This window comes from Malurus melanocephalus, unplaced genomic scaffold (assembly GCF_030028575.1).
Source record: "Malurus melanocephalus ecotype Western Australia unplaced genomic scaffold, MMel_1.1 scaffold_3, whole genome shotgun sequence".
NCBI classification, from domain to species: domain Eukaryota; kingdom Metazoa; phylum Chordata; class Aves; order Passeriformes; family Maluridae; genus Malurus; species Malurus melanocephalus.
This window is the reverse complement of record NW_026623235.1, coordinates 3007190-3026657: the sequence shown is the minus strand read 5'-3', so window position 1 is coordinate 3026657 and position 19468 is coordinate 3007190. Positions and strand designations below refer to the sequence as shown.

At 37.0% G+C, this 19468-nt stretch overlaps 1 protein-coding gene across 1 annotated transcript in view; it reads left to right on the top strand.

Annotated features, from left to right (window-relative positions):
• EIF3H (eukaryotic translation initiation factor 3 subunit H) overlaps positions 1 to 19468 on the top strand; it is an 84896-nt gene that overhangs the window by 3299 nt on the left and 62129 nt on the right. The window contains exon 2 of the mRNA XM_057367775.1: positions 13918 to 14074. Coding sequence (XP_057223758.1) covers positions 13918 to 14074 — 157 coding nt within the window. The remainder of the gene's footprint in view (positions 1 to 13917; positions 14075 to 19468) is intronic.

The following is a 19468-nucleotide window of genomic DNA, read 5'->3' as shown; positions in this document are numbered from 1 at the left end:
CATTCTAGAACATTCTAGAAATTCCACAGTGGGAACCAATYTTTTTGTAATTCAGCTGCTGAAATTAATCCAGTCTGGTTCACTGATATTAGTCTTTCAGTAAGGTTCAATAAATTTTAAACTATAAGCTGATAGATTTTGGAACGTAAGAAATTTCCTTTGAATGGAGAGAAATTTTTAGGTTAACCAAAGATTGTGAATTTCCATCAAATCTTGGAGACTTTTCTAAAGGTCTTTCTGAGTGAAACTCCTAACCCTACTCCACTGTCTAAAATTGCACTTATGAAGGGCTTCCTTGGAATATCTTTGCATTTTTGATTTTAATAGAATCTTTTTGATTTTAATAGTGATGTCAGGCAACATAGAAAACTGTGAAGGCAGAAGTGAACCTTCAAAGGYGTAAGATCTGGTAGGGTAAATAGCATTTTTACAAGATGATCATCAAAGTCTGTGTAATTCAGAAATTGAACTAATATCCAAAGCCAGATACTCCATGTGGTGGATTGTGGATTGTGTCAGACCACTAGTATGTAGATAATAGATATATGGAAACTTTCTTCTGGAAAATATCAGCTGTGGGATGGGAGATGGATTACTGGCCTTTTTTATCCTAAAAGGGGTAGATAGATTGGACTGTATCCCCAGCTGTTAATAGGGAAAGCCCAGTTAGCTTCTTGGGTGAGGAGCCCTTCAGGATGTAAATTAAATAAGGTAAATTAAATAAGGTAAATAAATTAGGTACTGCAGTTACTGAAAATCAATTTCTAAGACTTTTCATATATTTGTTTAAGCAATTTCTACAATGACATTTTTTAATACTCTGAAAGCAATCAATTTCCATGGTACTTGAGTAATTTTGTAGTACCAGTGAARCCTATATTGAACTGGCTGCTGAAATCTCTGATGTTTCTTAGGTTGTGAATGTCATATATTTCCTAGCATTTCTTGTGGGTTTTTTTCCCCATATTTACCTTTTCTGAATACTTTGCAAAAGTGCGCATGTGATGTGTTCTGCCTCCTCTCTGTAGAGTTTCTCGACGTTGCATAGCTGCAGAACAGTGTTTCAGRATATAACATCCTTCAGGCTGTATTGTATTTTATGTGTCTTCCAAAGGAATTAAAACGCAAATTTAAATTGAAGTTTAATCTTGTTGATTTTTCCTTGACCTGTTCCCCCTAAAAATTAGATCAAATTATGCTGGCCCTGAGAGYTGGTGTGTGAATTGAATACTGGCTTGATGTATTCATAGATACCTTGAACCATGGAGAAGACTGAAGAGCTTTGTTTTATATTCTATTAATCTTCATGTGTTAACAATGAGTTGCATGAGTTCCCASAGGGGAACTTCTGGCATATAATCTGTGCTTGAATTCAGAAGAGAAAGCATTAATGTGTGTGTGATAAGTTGAAAGGGCAAGAATCTCCTTGGAATATGACACTTTTCAGGCTTAGTGAAATGTCTTGAACTGCAGTGGAAATAGTACCCACTTCGTGATGGTCTGAGAATGCAAATTTCAGTGTGTTTTGTCAGTGGATAGCATGGATACTTGCTAACAGAGCACAAACTTTAAATGATTTGTAAGAGTGCATTGGTGCACTCAGCATCTCCTAAGTGTCATGGTAAGTGTACCCTAGTGAGGCATTTAGAACTGGAACATCTGGTATCGCTTCATACTGTGAAGCTAGTGTGCTGACAAAAGGAGTTCATCTAAATGTAGAGGTGCCTTAAATGTGTTGAGCAGTGTTAAACGTTAAGACTTTAAGGGGAAAATCTTATTTCAAAACAGGCTTTTTTTTTGTTGCATGCAAAGAGAAATAATGTGTTGCCCTCTACRCTGCTGTCATTAGCAGTTAAAGTTCTCATTGTTTTTTGTTCCTCTTATGTACATATTGAACTGGTCTCTGGCATGGTAATTGTATAKTTATAGCTCCTGTAGAAACAGTAGATCATACTCTTAGGATTCCTATTTGGTTGTGTTGATACTGAGGACAAGAATATTTCCACCAGATATCTTTCAAATAGCTTCTTACCTAGTGATGAAAATGTTACATCTAAAACATATAATAAAGCATCTAGGGCATATAATAATTACCTTTGTGTCATATTTGGCATTAACGTTGACTCTAGGCGTTGGAAGGTGACAAGYGATGGCTTTGTTGTTGAGGCAGTGCATTATGTCTACCTGCATACTGAACATTGTTAAATGTTCTCCTTTGGGTTTCATTTTATTGTAAGAGAATTAGAGCTTTTCAGCTGCAGTTCAGTGTGGTGTAGGTGAGGGGAGTGTACACGGAGCTTCAGGCCCTGGGGAGAAACCTACAGATCTGAAAGGCCCTTGGTGGTGTCTGTGAAAAGAACTCCTACACCCTATTCAGTCTTAGGACTTTTTCTTCCACCTTTTGAATAAATCTTACAGACCATACAAAAGGCCTTGTAGGACGAAGAGCAAACCTTTTATTTATCTCCTCCCAGTCTTAGAAAAAGGATGATGCATCTTCAACTTATTGTCACTATAGTATTTTATCATCARTCTTTCTTTGCCATAGATATTTTTTGGATATGATTACTTTGGGTGTTGTTTTTCCATGTTTACACACAAGCTCAACATACCTTCTCAGTGATGGTACAGTTTCTAGCATGCTGTTTTTCCATTTTATTTTTAGTCTTCTAGCAGCATTAAAATTGCAGAAATGTGATACTGGCTTTACCAACCAGTGTAGCAGTTTACTGGTGTAGCAGTTTAATTAGGTTACCACATAACAGAATAATATCAGCTTAATGGCAAGAAATTGTTACTGTACCAAAGAGAAAAAAATTCAGGCTTGTATAGTATTGTTAGTATCTTGTTAGTATTTTGTATGATTGTTCAATAATCTAAAATGAAGACAGAACAGCTTAACTTTGATAATGTCTTTTGTAATGTGCATAGACAAGGTTACTTAAGCATAAACAGGTGAATATTTTTGAATGACTTTTATGTGGATATTTATTGCAGATAAGCATTCTGTTAATTTCTTTTGGCTTAATCAAATTTTAAAGTTAAAAGAGAGGCCAATTTACTCACTGGAGTTTGAAGATACAGATGAATTATGCTTTATGCCTGCAATAACAGGCTAATTCTCTTTTATAAATATTTGCATGTTTCATGGAAAATGAGGGTTAGGATGTTGGTTTGAGCATGTTAGACTTGTTAGTCTTTGCCTTTGTTCTGCTCACATGTTTTATCCTGCTTTACAATGTATTTGCTGCACATCCTTCCTGTGCTTTGGAGCTCAAATCCGTGCAATAAGCAATGTGCRTGCAATGTGCATACCCCTTCCTGTTGAGCAGGCATTCTTTGGTGTTTAGGAATTTGGAGGTGTAAATCACTTATTGATGTTTAGGGATTTTTTAAGGCATACCTGAGAAAAAATGTGCAGTCTCTGACAAAGTTCTTCATCAATGTAGGGCTGAGTTTTAAGYACTTAGGACTCTTATTTTTTTACTATTACATTATTATCAATGCAAAAAAAAATTACCTGTTCTAAAGCTTTTTAAACTTGAGATGAGACGCAGGATATTTACTGCAGCTGTCATCATTCCTTGGGAACAATTTGAAAACCATACTGTCCATTGGCACTCTTAGTGATAAAATTAGAATGGTTGTTTTTAATCTCATTGTCACAGTAGCAAGTGATTTTCATGTGGCAGTGTTCAGATGATGGTACAAAGGTACATCTCTGTTTGAAAGATGGAGGAGCTGGAGGAATAACTGATGCTCATGATTTRGGTTTTTTTTTTCTCAATTTTATACTTTTAAGTCAGCAGGAAAACTGAGACTCCATCCAGACTTGATTCTCTGGATTGCACTAGCTGTAACTAGGAGTATCTGTCTCTGTTGCAGCCCCTTAGCACATAACCAAGTGTTTGCCAGAAAGGCTAAGTGTTTCAATGTGGAAAAAACTGTAGTGCAAAAAGTTATAGATTATTAAAATATATAAAAGTCATGTCCGGTAGGGATTTTACTGGTTACTTGGAAGCATCTGTTGAATGCTTATGGAAGTCATGCTTTAAAGACACACCCTTAAATAGTATATTCCAGTTTTGTTGTGCAGGGTATTTTTTTTTGAAAAAGATCAGTGGTCTCAGATGAGCCCCTCTCCTCCCCTTCTAGGTATGCCCTACTTTGCTAATTTTTGAAGGTCACAAAAATAAGGATAACTGTCTTACCGTTTTTCTTCAGCTTCAAAATAGTAACAGTGACACAATCTGATTAAAGATAGACTGTTAAAGTTGCTACTGCTGCTTTTGGCTGTCATCTTTAAATATTTTTATAGGAAGCTGTTAGAGATTGATGCTGAAGAAAACCTTATACTTGTAATACACTCCTTGTTTGGCGAGCACCACCAATTTTGAACGATGGTGATTCACTAATACRCACAACATATATATTGATTGTATGCTGAATTATAAATGTAAAGCTCTCATGTTTTGAGCAGAAAATGTTGAAACTGGGCCTGCCTCTACTGCTTCTGTRTAATTTCCATATTGTTGTGCTCTGAATGAGGATATTCATGAACTTTGATTCTTGAAATGATGGCTAGATATTGATTTCTTTAAAAATAATAATTATAAATTTTATTGGCAAATTACAAAAACTGCCTGAAATAATGAATGTTCTCAAAAATTTTTTGTTTTGTAAGATTTGGCAAATAGAAGAAATAAYATACTAAATAGTCCTTTGGAAATGCTCCATCTCATTTTTAACAAGCAGAATTTTGGATGTTAGTCTTATTACGTCCCTATAACTGCCTCCTGACAGTGTGCTAGTAATCTCTAATGCCCTGCCACTCTCAGGATTGAGGTCCTGGGGCTGTCTTACAGAAATGTTTCTACAAGGAAGTGATTCTGCAGTGCCTGTGGCCTTGACAGTTTCCATGGGAATGTGCATGAATCCGTGTGCTTCGATGTGTGTTACGAAACTTTATATTATGGAGARCTACGTTATACCAGTGTGTGAACACAGCAATGGGGAATTTAAATACACGTGTGTAATGGTGCATTTTTAGTTACATTGAGGCAATATGTAAATTGTACTAGTGGCTTGTGATAACCATGGAGATGGCTGTTAACCTGAACTGCTGTAAAATTCAAATGTAGTGGGACAAAAATGAAGAAGAGGCTGGTCTATTTAATAACACCTTGATAAACATTCAGTATTTTTCTGTGTTTTTATAACCTTTGCTTTTCTCCACTGTTTAATTAGTTTTTCCTTTGATGTACTGCAGTACATCAAACTGCTTCCTTTGCAAGAACAAGCAACTCRCTTGGACATGAGTAAATAAATGACTTAAACAGATATTTCATGGTACCTACAAGACATTAGCTGATGAATGTAAATTCCTGGCAGAGTCAAGGAAAACCATAGCCTAYGAAAAACCAACATAACTCTAACTAAAACCTAGTAATCTTCCCTTTTAATGTTGTRCTTGTGCAGAAACAGGCTCAGTGTCTGTACTATTTCAGTCCTTCCGTCTGAATTCTGCCTACCTGTGGAGTCTTGTCTCAGTTTGTCTTTACCATTTTATATTTTAGATATTAAGCACTTTTAGTTCTAAGTATTGAGAAATGTTCTGAGTCTGGTTTTGTATRAAATTGGTGATTTTTGTAATTTGAAGTAGCTTTTTTTTATAGGCTTTGGTTTGTTTTTCATGAACTCTTTGTGACTTTGAAAGTATCCCAGTAATAGAATGAGTGAGCAGCTCACCCATATTTGCAGCCGATGAGTTTGCATCCAATGAACAGCGTGTGTATSAATCTCTCGGCAGTGTCTGTGAGGGTCTGGGCTTGCCCTGTGGGAATGACCACCTTGGCTGCAAGCTGGGGCTGGTGGAAGGTGCAGCCAGGCTCTGTCATTGTAGGGAGGCCCCTTCTTGTTAGACTGGCTTTCCCTCTTGCTGTTCAGGAAATTCTAGAGCTCTTGAATTGCAGCAGTTTGGAAGTAATTTAAAAAGGGAAATAAACAACTGAAAGAGCAGGTACTTTAGAAATATTTTCAGTGGGGCATTTTTGGTGGTGGTTGAAGCTTTGCTTTCAGTTTGTGTTGAACATGCTGCTGAGCTGCACATAATCTGTGCAAGAGAGTTCAGAAAGTGAGAAATGAACTGAATGTCTACTTTTTCTAGACAAGCTTTGGGGTAAGCAAGGTACAGCTTTTCCAGCCATGCCCCAAATAGTGCACATAAGCAGTTAAAGTTCAGGAAGGAGTGATAAAGTGCTTCTTYTCCTGTCACTGACTTAAAGTTGTTCTTTGAGGCAGCCACTCACTGAGATAAAGTGGCAAGTATGTTATATCTAGCTTATTGTTGTGTATGGATATTGTCACCTTTTTGGTCGTATTGGGAAAAAACCCCAACCAAATACTAAAGGAAAGTAAGATGGATATAAGCAGGAAGTAACATGGAAAACCATCTGGATTCCTATAATTACAGGATGAAATGGTTCCTAAACTAAGCAGAAGTGACAGAAAATACTTGTTAAGTCARTAATGTGTTACTATTTGGGTAGTTTTCTTTAGGCTTATCTACGTATTGTGGAGCAGAAAGGTTACTGATGTTCCCTCTTGTATTTAAGCCATCTGAAGTCTTGAGGTTTACATAATAAGCAAGTGTTACGGTACCAAGTGATGTAATAAGGCACCCAGGGAAYAAAAAGCTTTGGATTCTTCTCATGTGCTTCCTAATACTCGAAAACATTACAGAAGCATGTAACATCATTCCCCTCTTAGTTCAACATCGACTATTTTCCATTCAGTTTAACATGGATTTCCAGACTGGTTTGGTGCTGAGGCCCTACTTGAGACAAAACTGACAAACTGCTKTTATTTATGATTTCAGTGTGAAAATATATGTAGTATCCTCTGCTTGAGGGCCATCTCAGATCAATACACATTGTTCATTGTTGGTGAATTTAGGCTTAGCTCCTAGAAACTTTCGCTCGTGACAAAAGGAGATTTTCTTGTTTGCACCCGATTGGTATGGTATGAAATGGCATGCATCATTCTGTTATACTTCCTATATAATTATTGTTTTTAAGCCCCAAATTTCTGTCAAGTTCRGAAATAAGATTTTAACATCTGGTAGTGAATTAGCTGTTGAGTGACTTAAAATGTAAGCTTACTGTTCCAAGAACTGTATTTACAAAGGCTTTAGAAATGTTGGTGTTTAGGCTCTAGCTAGTCAAGATAAAGGTAAGTTATTGTGGGGCGTTTGAGGTCTTCTGTCCAAAGGATGACTCCTACACTTGTTAGATAAAACASTGAGGGCTAAGGCTTGTTATTTCTGAAGTTGTTGTTGAAAACAACATTTTTCAGAAGTTACCTTGCTTTTGAAGTCTGCTCAGTCTTGTCCTTTTGGCCTCAGATTTTTTGACAGTATGTTTAGRTTAAGTATCTTTTTGATTACTTCTCAGGGAATTAAAATACTTTTTTTTTTGGCCACCAAGCATTGGTAAGACTAAAAATATCTGCCAAAMCAATTACTTTAAGATGTTGAAGGTCTTAATGGAAAACTATTTTAAAACCTTTTACTTTTTCTGAGGTAAAATTGGTTTAACAGCTTTAAGAGCTTTTATTCTAAAATAAATATTAAGAAGAAAAGAAAAAATGTCTAGACATCCATCGTGTCAGGAGTGGTCAAAGATGCAGTCCTATTCAATAAGAGAATCTAGAAAAATTCAAAGATCTCTGCAGATGAGTTGAAATATGCATTTAAGTGAATTCTATGTTTATCAGTAGAAATTGTCGTATTTCTTGAGATTAGTTCCAGCCCCCCTGTCATGGGCAGGGATGCCTTTCACAAGACCAGGTTGCTCAGAACTCTATCCAASCTGGCCTTGAACRATGCCAGGGTTGGGACATCCACAGCTTCTGTAGGCAASCTGTGCTAGTCCCTCACCACCCTTATTAGAAAAAAAAAAAAATTCTAGTATTTGATCTAGAACCACTCTCTTTGAGTTTGAAGCCRTTCCCCCTGGTCCTATTACTACATGCTCTCGTAGATCCTCTCCATTATCCTTGTAGGTTCCCTTCAGGTGCTGGAAGGTCACAATCRGGTCACCCCCAACCTCAACTATCTCAGTTTTTCCTTATAGGAGAGKTATTCTATCCCTCTAATCWTCTTGGTGGCCTCCTCTGGATTTGTTCCAGTAGGTCCATGTCATTCCTGTGTTGCAGACTCCAGAACTGGATGCAGCACTGCAGGTGGGCTCTCACCCAGAGTGAGCAGAGTGAAGGGGCAGAATCCCCTCCTCGAYCTGCTGCCCACAAGGCTTTGGCTGCAGCCCAGGACACATTTGGCTTTCTGGCCTGTGAGTGCCCATTKCTGGGTCATGTCCAGCCTCTCACCCACCAGCACCCCCAAGTTCTTCTCAGCAGAGCTGCTCTCAATCTGTTCATTCACCAGCCTTTGTTGGTACTGGCGGGTGCCCTGACTCGGGTGCAGCACCTTTCTCTTGGTCTTACTAAGCCTCATGGGGTTCCCATGGGCWGCTTCTCAAGCTTGTCCWGGTCCTTCTGGATATCATCCCCTCCTTCAGGATTGTCAACCACACAACTCAGCTTGACAAGCTGAACCCACACCATGACTTTATGTGATGGCAGGTCTTGTGCCATGAAGGTTCATATCCAGCACCTATGAGACCAGCGTATCAACCTGTTGATTTTGTGCTTCTGACATGTTATCTGTCACAATGCTTTCGAGAACCCATTCCTGTGGACTGCACTGATTAAGTTGGAATTCTTTTATGTGTGTCTATAAACATCTGTCTCCTTAATCATCTGGAGGAGAGCATTATGTGCGTCAGACATATGTTTTCTTACTCTTAATTGTTGCAGTGGTATCTTTAATTTACTTCAGAGTTCCTTTTCTCTTGGCAGGAAAGTTGAGAGTCTCTGTTATTGTCTTATCAGGTGGTGCTATAGCCAGGAGACAAATCAGCTCAAGGCAAGTTTTTGCTTGGTCAGCTTCCAGAATTTTTCTTTTGTAAGCGTAGGGTAAGCACTTATCTGTAGTGTGCAAAAACCTCATCTGGAACTATTAAAATGTTAACATTGCTCATGTTTCATGGTATCTACTTTTTTTGTAATTTTTTTTCCAAGTCTTTGCTTAAAAACAAAGCCATACCATGCTTACTTGAGGATTTCAGAACTGTTCAATTAAATTTCATTTTTGTATAGCTAATTGGTTGATTTAGCACAACACCAGTTGTAGATTGGCTTTCGGTGTAGGGTGACCTGGGGAAAGATACACGGCCACTAGATTACAGTAAAATGCGCTATGTCTTCATGTGGCTATTAATGGCTAAACAGTTCAACTCTTTATCCCGATGTGGCATGTATGCATTTTATGTGTGTCAAGTAGATGTTGATTCTAGGCGTCTTTGAGGTTCACACAATTGCCTAAGTCATTGTTAGTAATGATTAATATTGAGATCAATCCATTTACAAGACTGCATTAAGCAGTTCTCTCTTGAATTGGGTTTATTCTAGGAGTTTAAGTAAAATTACTCATGCTGAAACACTCAAATGTACAAGTTTGTGATTTGAGTTTTAAGATTTCATATGGAGAAGGCTCCATATGTGATAYGGATGCATTCAAAATATATCATACATTATTAGCAGTCATTGCTTTTGAGACCCTTTTGCTAAGCTAAATATGGATCACTGCTTCCGTAGTGTTAAATACTGAGAGGATGTGAATGTTGTGACACCTTCCACTTTGATGCTGAAACAGCTACATAACACAGARTTACTTAGACTCTCTCCCCATCCTCTTCCCCAGATGGTGGCAATTGATGCTAGTTGTTGTGACCACAAAGCATTCTTGGGTGGCAAAAAATTTGAAGCATTTAAAAAGATACAAATATTTAAATTAAGRCTGTAAATCAGTGTGCTACACCATGTATCTCATCGACTAACAGAAGCTCTCTCTTGTTTGATTTCACATGTGTCAGATGCGGCACAGGTACTGGAAATCTGGTTTCAACAGTGGTGATGTTAAGCTCTCTGGAACACTGCCATTAGTGAATCCTSAGTGCTTTGATTTGCTGTTGTTTCTCTTTAGAGAAATGGGGAAATGTGCATCTTGTTGYATTCATGTCCCTACAGCGGGATCTTCCCAGAACCCCCTCAAGGCTCGTAATACTTCAGCTGAGGGTTCATGTTGCACGTATTTCTGTAATGAGGTACAAACTTTTGAAATTAATAACTGTGATATCGGGATGTAGCCAAAGTTAAAATTTGGCAGTATGCACTTAAAATACATATCTTTGATGTTCTGTATAGTTTCAGAACAGCTTTCTAATTTTTTTTAATTTTTTTTTGTATGACTTCATTCTTAATGTTTGAGCAGTACTTTTAAGATTTGGAGATTAGGAGCACTGCAGAACTACAAGGTTTTTTGTTTTTTTTTTTAATTGAGGATTAATGATCATTAAAATCTGACAAGTGGCTACTCCAGTTGATTAAATTACTTTGGTGTTTTGAGCACTCAATTTACAAGGCTGATGGACTCCTGAGTTTTATTTAGGAGTTACTTGTATATCCTTTTCTAAAGAGTCGTTATGTACCTGAATTTTTCTTACATGCTAATTTACTAAATCATGCTGCATGTAATTATTGATTTGTGTTCAGAATATTAGAGCTTAAAAATCTGAGGGTTTTTTGTTATTTGATACATTTTCTTCTGAGGAGCATAACCTTTCCTGGCTGGCCAACTGCTTTGCTTCAATWACAGTAGCAGCTGAAATGTCCTTTAGTTTGGTTACTGTTAATTTTTTGTAGTAATGTCGTAGCAGCGAAGGGTCTATGGGTATTTAAAAACAATCATAGCTTGTATGAAAGGGCAGTATCTCCTATTAGGGGAATAGTTGGATGGGAATTATAAATGGTGTTTGGAAAGTGAATCAGCATTGACTGAAAGATGCTTATACTGGTTTTCACCTAGATTTCTTTGAGATTTTTTTAAGTGTTATTTGGAAAAATTGGTATTTTTTTATTGTGCTGTGTTACTAGCATCATTTGTATTAACATTTGTTACATTTATTTTCAGACCAATATAACTACTCTAATTCTGTTCCAGTGCTTCACAAACATAGCATCTTTTTCTTTTAGGAATTGTATGGGTACAAGTTAGTGCTCATTTTTCCCGAATATGTGCGGTTTATTCAGTATGAAGTATTAGTTTGTATGTTCAATAAGGAGTATCATGGCATTGGTGTTTGCATAGTGTTCAGCTGTTCTGCTGTATCTAGACTAGCAAACAAATGAAAATAACATTTTTAGTATTGTAGCTGATGTTATTACTAGAGAAATAGTTCTGCTTTACACCTGAAGGTCTGTTTTTAGTGCTGAAATACAAGTTTCAGAGCACATTTCCTGCTTGGTCATGTGGTAGTATTTTGGTAACAGATTTTTCAGTCAGAGTCAAAGAGTCTGCTGTACAAAAGACTGGTGTCTTATGTGCTAAATAAAACTATCCAGAGCAAAGAACAAAATGAAAACAAGAATCCTGTGTCCTTGGATGCATCTTTTTATAAGTGATTTCGGTAGCGAATGTATTTTCCAGTGCAGTCATAAACACAAACTTCTACAGTGCCCTAATGGTTTTGAGATTTGGAGTATTGAGTTCATGACCTTCTCTACCTCCCTTCTCAGACAGTTAGAAAACAAGGTTGCAGGTAGGCCTAAATCCCTGGAGGCTGTGTCTTCCTGGATAATGTCTGCCCTGGTCTTCAGACTGGAGATCGAAAACTGCAGACTTGTGTAACAACTTCATTGTGTATTGGAGTATTTGGTTAACATTTAAGAGCTTTGAACTCCTAGTTTTCTTTCTCTAAAAAGTCATTGATACTCTGTGACAGCCCATGYTTGTTTCATTTGTGGCTGCTTTCTGTGAGCAATTATCATCAGAAAYGCTGCAGCATGCTGGCATCATATCACAAATGCTCCTGGAATGAAATCAAACAGGCACAGTATTCACATTAACAGGGACAGTCAGTGTGTAAAGAGAGCTCAAGAAAAAATGAGAAAAATAGAGGAAGAGGTAAAGTTTTCAAGACTAAAGATTCTGAGAGTAGTAGAGATCTCTCTGTGCTGTGATCTGGCAGGTTAGTTRTGGATTCCATGACAGTGGAAGACAGGGTTTATGGCAAATATATGATAAACCTTAGCTTTACACTGAATGCAAGTTAAATACTTTTTGTGTGCTGACTCTATGGTACATTCATCTWCATCCAGGTGATCTCAAACTGGTGGTTGCTGTATTGCTTCCATGACTGTTCAACACTGCCTCACTGCCCACTGATCYTCTTTAATGTTTTCCCATGAAATGAGATCTATATAATGAAAGTATCTCTTTGTTTTTCTGCTCTATAGACCTGTTTTAACAAATTGGATAAAAAGGTTTGACTGCAAAGACTTGAGTAGTAAACCTGCGTGTGTATTGGAATGAAATATTGTTTTCTGCCTATGATTGAGACTTGCTTMAATGCAAGTGTATGTAGATGCAAGAGAAGGCAAGGGTGATGCTGTAAACAAACAAGGAATCAGTGAGTGTTAGTTTGATACTTCAATTCAACTTAGTTGGAAATAGGTATTTCTTTTCAGTTTTAACCTCTCTGCCTTGCCTTCAAGTGGGCTGTCTGTGAACTCGTTTTCCCATTTTAGCCCAAGAAGGCAATATATTTGTAAATAATTTCTTTTCTAGTCTCCCTTTTCTTCCATTTAACCTGTATTGTGGTATTTTAATACATAAATGGTGTTTTACAAAAAGTGACATCTGCTAATGAACAGAGAAGAAAGCTAGGGRCAAATATATGTTCCTGGTGTATGGGCTTAACTTCCTTTTTTTTTACCCTCGCCTGTAGAATKTTCATTAAATACCAGTACTTACACAAAATCTGTTCTAAGGGTAGTTGAGCTGAAATTTATTATACTAGTCTGTTTGCCAGCAAAYGTTAAAGTAGTATTACTTCAATGAAAACATAATAATCAGACATTTTCTGTTGCATTTTAGGTAGATGGATTAGGGTTTAGTAAAATAAACCCTATTTATGATGCACAAAGCATAGGGTCTTTCAAGTCTATGTTTATGATTAGTGTCTTACCTTATTTTAGTTCTTGTTGAGTATAAAATGTTATTTAAGTATAAAATGTTGCTAGCAAATGACTATTTTTGAGTGGTTTTGTTCATACTGTTCTAATTTGCAGTATCATCTCATGAGAATTATTCATTGTAGAGTTCAGATTTAAGGAAGGAAGTGGGAATTATATTGTTAAAAATATTAGGAGTAATTTGTGCATCTTTTTTTTTCTTTGTTTTATCATTGATTTTTCCTAAATACCCTATGACATGCCATTCACAACATATAAATTGAACTGTCATTGAAGTAAAACTGCAATGAGATGTACTTTGAAAGATTAATGCAATTGAAATTTGATGTGGTCTGCAATTGAAATTTGAYGTGGTCTGCACCTTTTAAAAAATCCTTCTAGTTTCTGCATAGTTTTTAAAGATGTTTTGTTAGTTTCTTGTGCACTGTTTCCCTCAAGAGGGGTATTGGTCCTGCAAGATACTATTAAAAGCTCGCAGTTACAGCAACAAGCTAAAGTAAAAAAGATCAATATTTCATTTTAGAATGGTGTTTCAGAAAATTGGTTTAGARCTGCATTTTGATGGTTCATTTAATGGTCTTTTTTTTCTCCTATAATTTTAGGATGGCTGTCTGTTCCTCAACCYGTATTACAATTGCTGGTGCTTAAGCCAATGGCTCACTTGGTTTGCAGCTCTAATCTGTGCAACAAATTTAGAATTCCAGATAGAGTTTGAGGACAAAAATAATGCATTGCATACTATGATTTTATTGTTTTGTGTTTTAGGTTGTGTTAAAGATCATTAAACATTACCAAGAGGAAGGACAGGGGAATGAAGTGGTCCAAGGAGTGCTGCTGGGTCTTGTGGTGGATGACAGACTTGAAATCACCAATTGCTTCCCTTTCCCTCAGCATACAGAAGATGATGCAGACTTTGATGAAGGTAATAGTTGTAGTTTTGTAAAACTTAGGCTAAAAAGAAAATCTGTATGGGCTAAGAAGGACTTTTTCCCCTTACAGTGAGTAGAAGATTGTATGTACTTGGAGAGATTTTTTAATGTGGCTTGAGGTGTCAGCGAGTAAATTGCAGTGCTATCCTGAATATCCAACTTAAAGCTTGTCTGTATAAGGGAATTTAYAGGGATGAATACTGTATTATATGGACACATTTATTTTAGGATAAGACTGTCCACACAGGAAGTTACATTAGTTTCCTGTCCATAATTCATAATCAGTGTAAAGCTTTTTGTGGAGGTGGCTGTGTGTATGTGTGTGCATACATACACATCTGGATGTAGCTTGGCACATAGATTGCCTCTCTGTGAATTTATTTGTACATGTTAAGTACTCATTGAAAGCCCGGAGCGCAGAGCTTTGTAAGTTTTGAGAGGCTTTGGCTGACTTGAAGTCTGGGTAGTAATTTTGCTTCTCCAAGTCAGCTAGAAAGTAGCATGGCTGGTTTATTTCAGTGTTTTGTTGCTGGTCCTAGTGATGTTYTGTTATTGACACTGTAGTTCGTGTGATTGGCTTGGCACAGAATGACATCACATTTATAAAGCAAATTTCAAGGGCTTGCCATTCTAATCTTGATATTATCTGTGTGTRTATTTAATGATACTAGTAGAAAAACCTTATTGCAGCTTAAAGAGAGTCAGTTTAACTTCAGGAGTAACTAAASAGGCAGTATTGTCAAAGTAGTTGCAGTTGATTCTATTTTGATAATTCAATTGGAGCAAGATTGCTTAATCTGTAAATATAAACTGCTTTTTCTTGCTTACAATGAGATTAGGTATTATTAAATTAATATTTTCTCTTATAACAAAAGAATCTTGGACCCTGCTTTTATACCAGAGATAATTTTAAGAATTCTTTGCAACTTGGTAAGGTGTTGTAGCTGTTTATTGCTTCTTTTGTGGGATTATACAGGCTCAAAGAAAAAAATGTGCAAAACAAAAAGAAATCTTTAATGTCCTACATTAACATGGTGCTTGGGTCAGAACTATATTTTATTTAAGCCTAAAAAAGATTTTAAGATTCCTTCTCTTCTGGAGCTCTTCAAAGGATTGAAGTAATCTAAATTCTTAATTGAACTCTATGCTTCATTTTTTTCTGTAGAAAACGGCTGAATTATTTCCATGTAGCTGATAGGAGAGCAAGTATTGAGATGAATTTCTCAGTGTTGGAGATGGATTCAGCTCACCATAGGATGACTCCCATGCTGAGCTGTAAGCCTGTGATCTGGTATGCAGGGTTCAACTGTTCCTGTTTGGTAGAAACTTCATTCCAAGAAAGTGATTTTTGGTACCAGTCTTTTCTTTTTCTCTTTTTTAGCAAGTGGGCAATAATCCTGGCATTAAGTAACATCCAAATACAAAGCTTCTCTCACCTGGACTGCTTGGCTTTTCAGTTTTCCGTTCCCATGCTGTAGGCACAGAAAGCAGAGCAAACTCTAGCCAGAGTGGGAAGTGATTGCATGGTAGTGAGGCTGATGCTACAGCCGGCATTGGTGGGGAATCTGCAGCCAGGTCAGGGGAGCTTGCCTATGCTAAACCCTGTAAGCCAATTCAGGAGAGTTTCTCGTTGGTTTCTGTCTTCCCTAGCCTCTACTGTATGGATCACAGAGACATTGCCTCTATATTCTTCTCAGTGAAATATGTGTGAATAGACRGAACCATTTAGAAAATGCGAAGTGTTCATGTTCAGTCTGCATTCCCTTTACTAGGGATCTGTTCAGCCCTTTAACCTATGTGGTAGAGCCTAGGGAAGATGCAAACCTGAACAAAATGGCTCTTGAGGTTGCCAGCTTCAGCCTTTGSTATCTTTTAGGCTCCTCAGAATTGTCTTCTGTCTTGCCAATGTGAAAAACAATAATGTTCTATAAAAATACCCACTCTTTGTTTTCCCTGGAGCTGTGTTTCCCTATGCAAGCATCCTGCCAGATTTTCAAAAGATTCTTTTTTCTTCTAGATGCAGATAATTCAAGTAGAGAAATCTCTTGTAACGTGCCAGAACATTAAAATTCAGGATGCTAAAATCCARAGAAAACCTTCCCCCTAAGACTTGTGGTGTTACTTCAGTACCCTATCTGGCTTTATATATTTGCACAAACTCAGGCCCAGAGATACGGAGGGAAAATATAAGGGCCTTGACACTTCAGTGCTGCTATCACACTGGATAGTATTTAATGTTGTACWCTCTTGTCAGGATGATATTGTATTGTCCTCTGCCTTAGTGGTTTCGAGGTGATTGTTAAGAGAATTGAGCTTTTGTGTGTAGGAGGGTGATATTTGAGCAAACAAACTGTTGGACAATTGGCAAGATGCATTTATGTGAATGTTTTCCTCTTTTAAACTGTGGAAATCTAATATAAAACACATTGTTGAGAGTGCTAAGAAAATATCCTTAAATTGAACTTGAAATAGGTATGCATGACATTTGAGAATCAGTTTGATAAAGATGTATTTAAACTTGCTTGCAGCAATCATTTCTTCAGATAGGCTTAGTTCATCTGTTATGGTGCCATTTTGTCTCTTGCTGCTAATGCCTGTGATAATATCAAATTTTGACTATTTGCTGTTACAGAATTCCTTCAAAAATTTTTATTGCAAAAAACATATCCAGCTTGCACTTTTAGTGCATGAACATTTTTAATGCAGCTTGAATTGGACTATTTCTAAARCAACAGAAAACACAAGAGGGTTTTTTTAGCTTCAAGTAATTCTTATTGCTAATCTGGGCGGGCTGTCCACCATTTATGAATCCACAGGTGTTTTTCATCTAAGAAAGTTTCTCCTGCAGTGTTGTCTTTCTATGATTCTTTTTACAAAGTGTAATTTTTCTGGTAAGATTTCCTGTCAGGGAAGTCTTAAACACTTAGGTTGGCCTGCTGCAGCATGAGATTTTTAGTGGGGGTGAGAGGGTTCAATCCAGCTCTCTTTCAGAAATCTGTAGGTGAAGTTTGGTTGATGATGTGTGAGCTAATGGAGGAAAATTGCAGAATTGTTGTTGAGTCCTCAGCAAAAGATGCTTCATTGTGAATGTTTGATATTTTAGGGCTGCACTGTGGGCTTTTGGTTAGGCATTAACTTTTCAGATAATTGTGTTTCATTATTGCTGGTGCACTTATACCSTTATAGGCATTGACTTTATTTTTCAAAGTACTGATCTTTAATTTTATGAAGATACTTTCAATAATTTACACATACAGCCCCTATTTCTGTGCCCCCTGCCTCCCCCTCCACACATCCTCCACCCCATAGATTCAACTCTTGTTTAGGGAAAATCAGATTTCTGCTGTCTTTTTGGCTTAGGGTACTTCTGTGAAATTATGCAGTATTCCAGCTTGTGTTATTGAGGATAGTTTTCTGAGAAGTACTTTCACTTCATGGCACTTCCAAATCTTTGGGTATAGTTTTGCTGTCTCTCACTTAAGGTTTACTGAAAGCCTTGTTTTCTGTATGTTCTTCCTGAGAAATTAATGTATTTTTCTTGTCTATAAATTTTGTTTCTAAGCAACATGTTAAGTCCAATCCTTTGCACTTTATTAGTTCTATCTTCCGTACTTTTAACTGAGTAGCTTTTCTCCCTGTTTAAAGGAAATTTATGTTGCTTTCTTGGAAATACAACATTTAAAAATGAAGTATACATCTTCTCATTCATTATAGATGTTGTGAGACATTATTTTGAAACAAATTTTTTTTCAGTCTGATGTATTTTARTAACTTGGTTACAAAGCTAAGATAATTTATTAAGTTGTGTGGTAAATATGCCAATCATATTTACCCAAACTTTGAGACAGTTATATAATTATACATCAAAATAAGTTGCTGTAATTTTTCTTTMTTTTATAATTATGAACAGTTTTCATTAGATTCTGTCTAAAATGCTACAGAAGGAAGCTGATGCTGCCTTCTTCCCCTACCTCCAACATGATTTTTACCTTGTTATTTGAGAAGGTTCATTTTGGTTTTCAGTTTTCAGGTAATAARTAGCTAGATGATTAAAGATTCTATTATTTTTATTTTTGTGGGCTTTAGGTTGTATTTAGTTGTTTAATCATTCAGTATCAGCTAGAAATGACATAGTACAACATTTCCACTCTAAAAAAGACAGTTTTTTAGCCTCAAATACAGTTGCATGTGGACAAAGGTGTTGTAGCTCATAAATAGTGCTTATTCAGGGTTTTAGTTGGCCAGGGGCAGCAGCAGTTTGTGGAATGCTGCCCGTACGCTCACCTGTGACACTTGGTCCTTGCAYAAAAATCATCAAGACTGGAAGAGAACTACAAGATCATCAAGTCCAACCCTCAGCCCAGCACTACCACTGTAACCCCTAAACCACATCACCCAAGACTAAAATCAGACAGCTCTTAAGCACTTCCAGGGATGGTGACTCTACCACCTCCCTGTGCAGCCTGTTTTGGTGCCTGACTACTCTAACAGTGAAAAAAAAAAACCAAAACATTGCAAATACTTAATCTGCATCCCCCCTGTCTCAGGGTAAGGCCATTTCTTCTGGTCCTCACTGCAGGCGTGGCWGAACAGACCTGCCCCCACCTCACCACATCCTCCYTTCAGGTGGTTGTAGAGACCGATGAGATCCCTCCTAAGCATCATCTTCTCTGTTCTTTTGGGACATGATTTCTAGACCTTTCACAAGCCTTGTTGCAATAGGGTCCAAATCGGTTGATTTCTTTTTGCTAATATTGCTATACAAGTCCTGATGTCACTAAATCACAGTCCCCCCCCGAGAAGTGTTGGTTCATCTCCTTTCTGTAAAGGCTTCTGTCCAGACTAGATTTTGTCAGTTTTTCTTGTGTTATTCCTGTTTTAGATCAAAAATTTAATCATTGTAGGCATATCTTTTTATTTCTGTTGTATTTTTGCATGACAGTCTTTGAGCAGACAGTAACTGTATGTTCTGAATAGGCAGATGCAATTTTAGCTGGCAGTTTTTTTCTTCTTTTTTTGTTTGTATAGGTTTGTTCTGTTTAGGTATAACAATTGTAGTTCATATCTGTTGTCTTTTACTGTAAGAAAATGAAATGTTTATGAAAAGGAGAAATCAGGTTACATGAAGTTTGAGTTTTATTTCACTAAGGCGAGGAACAGATGACCCAAAAGTTCCTAAATCACATCCTTGGTTCTGGTTCCAGAACCTAGATTCATCATCCGTGTTTTTCATAAGGGCTGTAGTAATTTAGGAGGAAAGCCATACTATGTAAATGTTGACTTTACAATTACCGAGGGCTGGCAAAAGCCTGTCAGGTTTGTGCATGCATTTATGAAGTTTCACTTTGTTCTTTATGTGAAAAGGATATTGAATGTTAAGTTTTGGG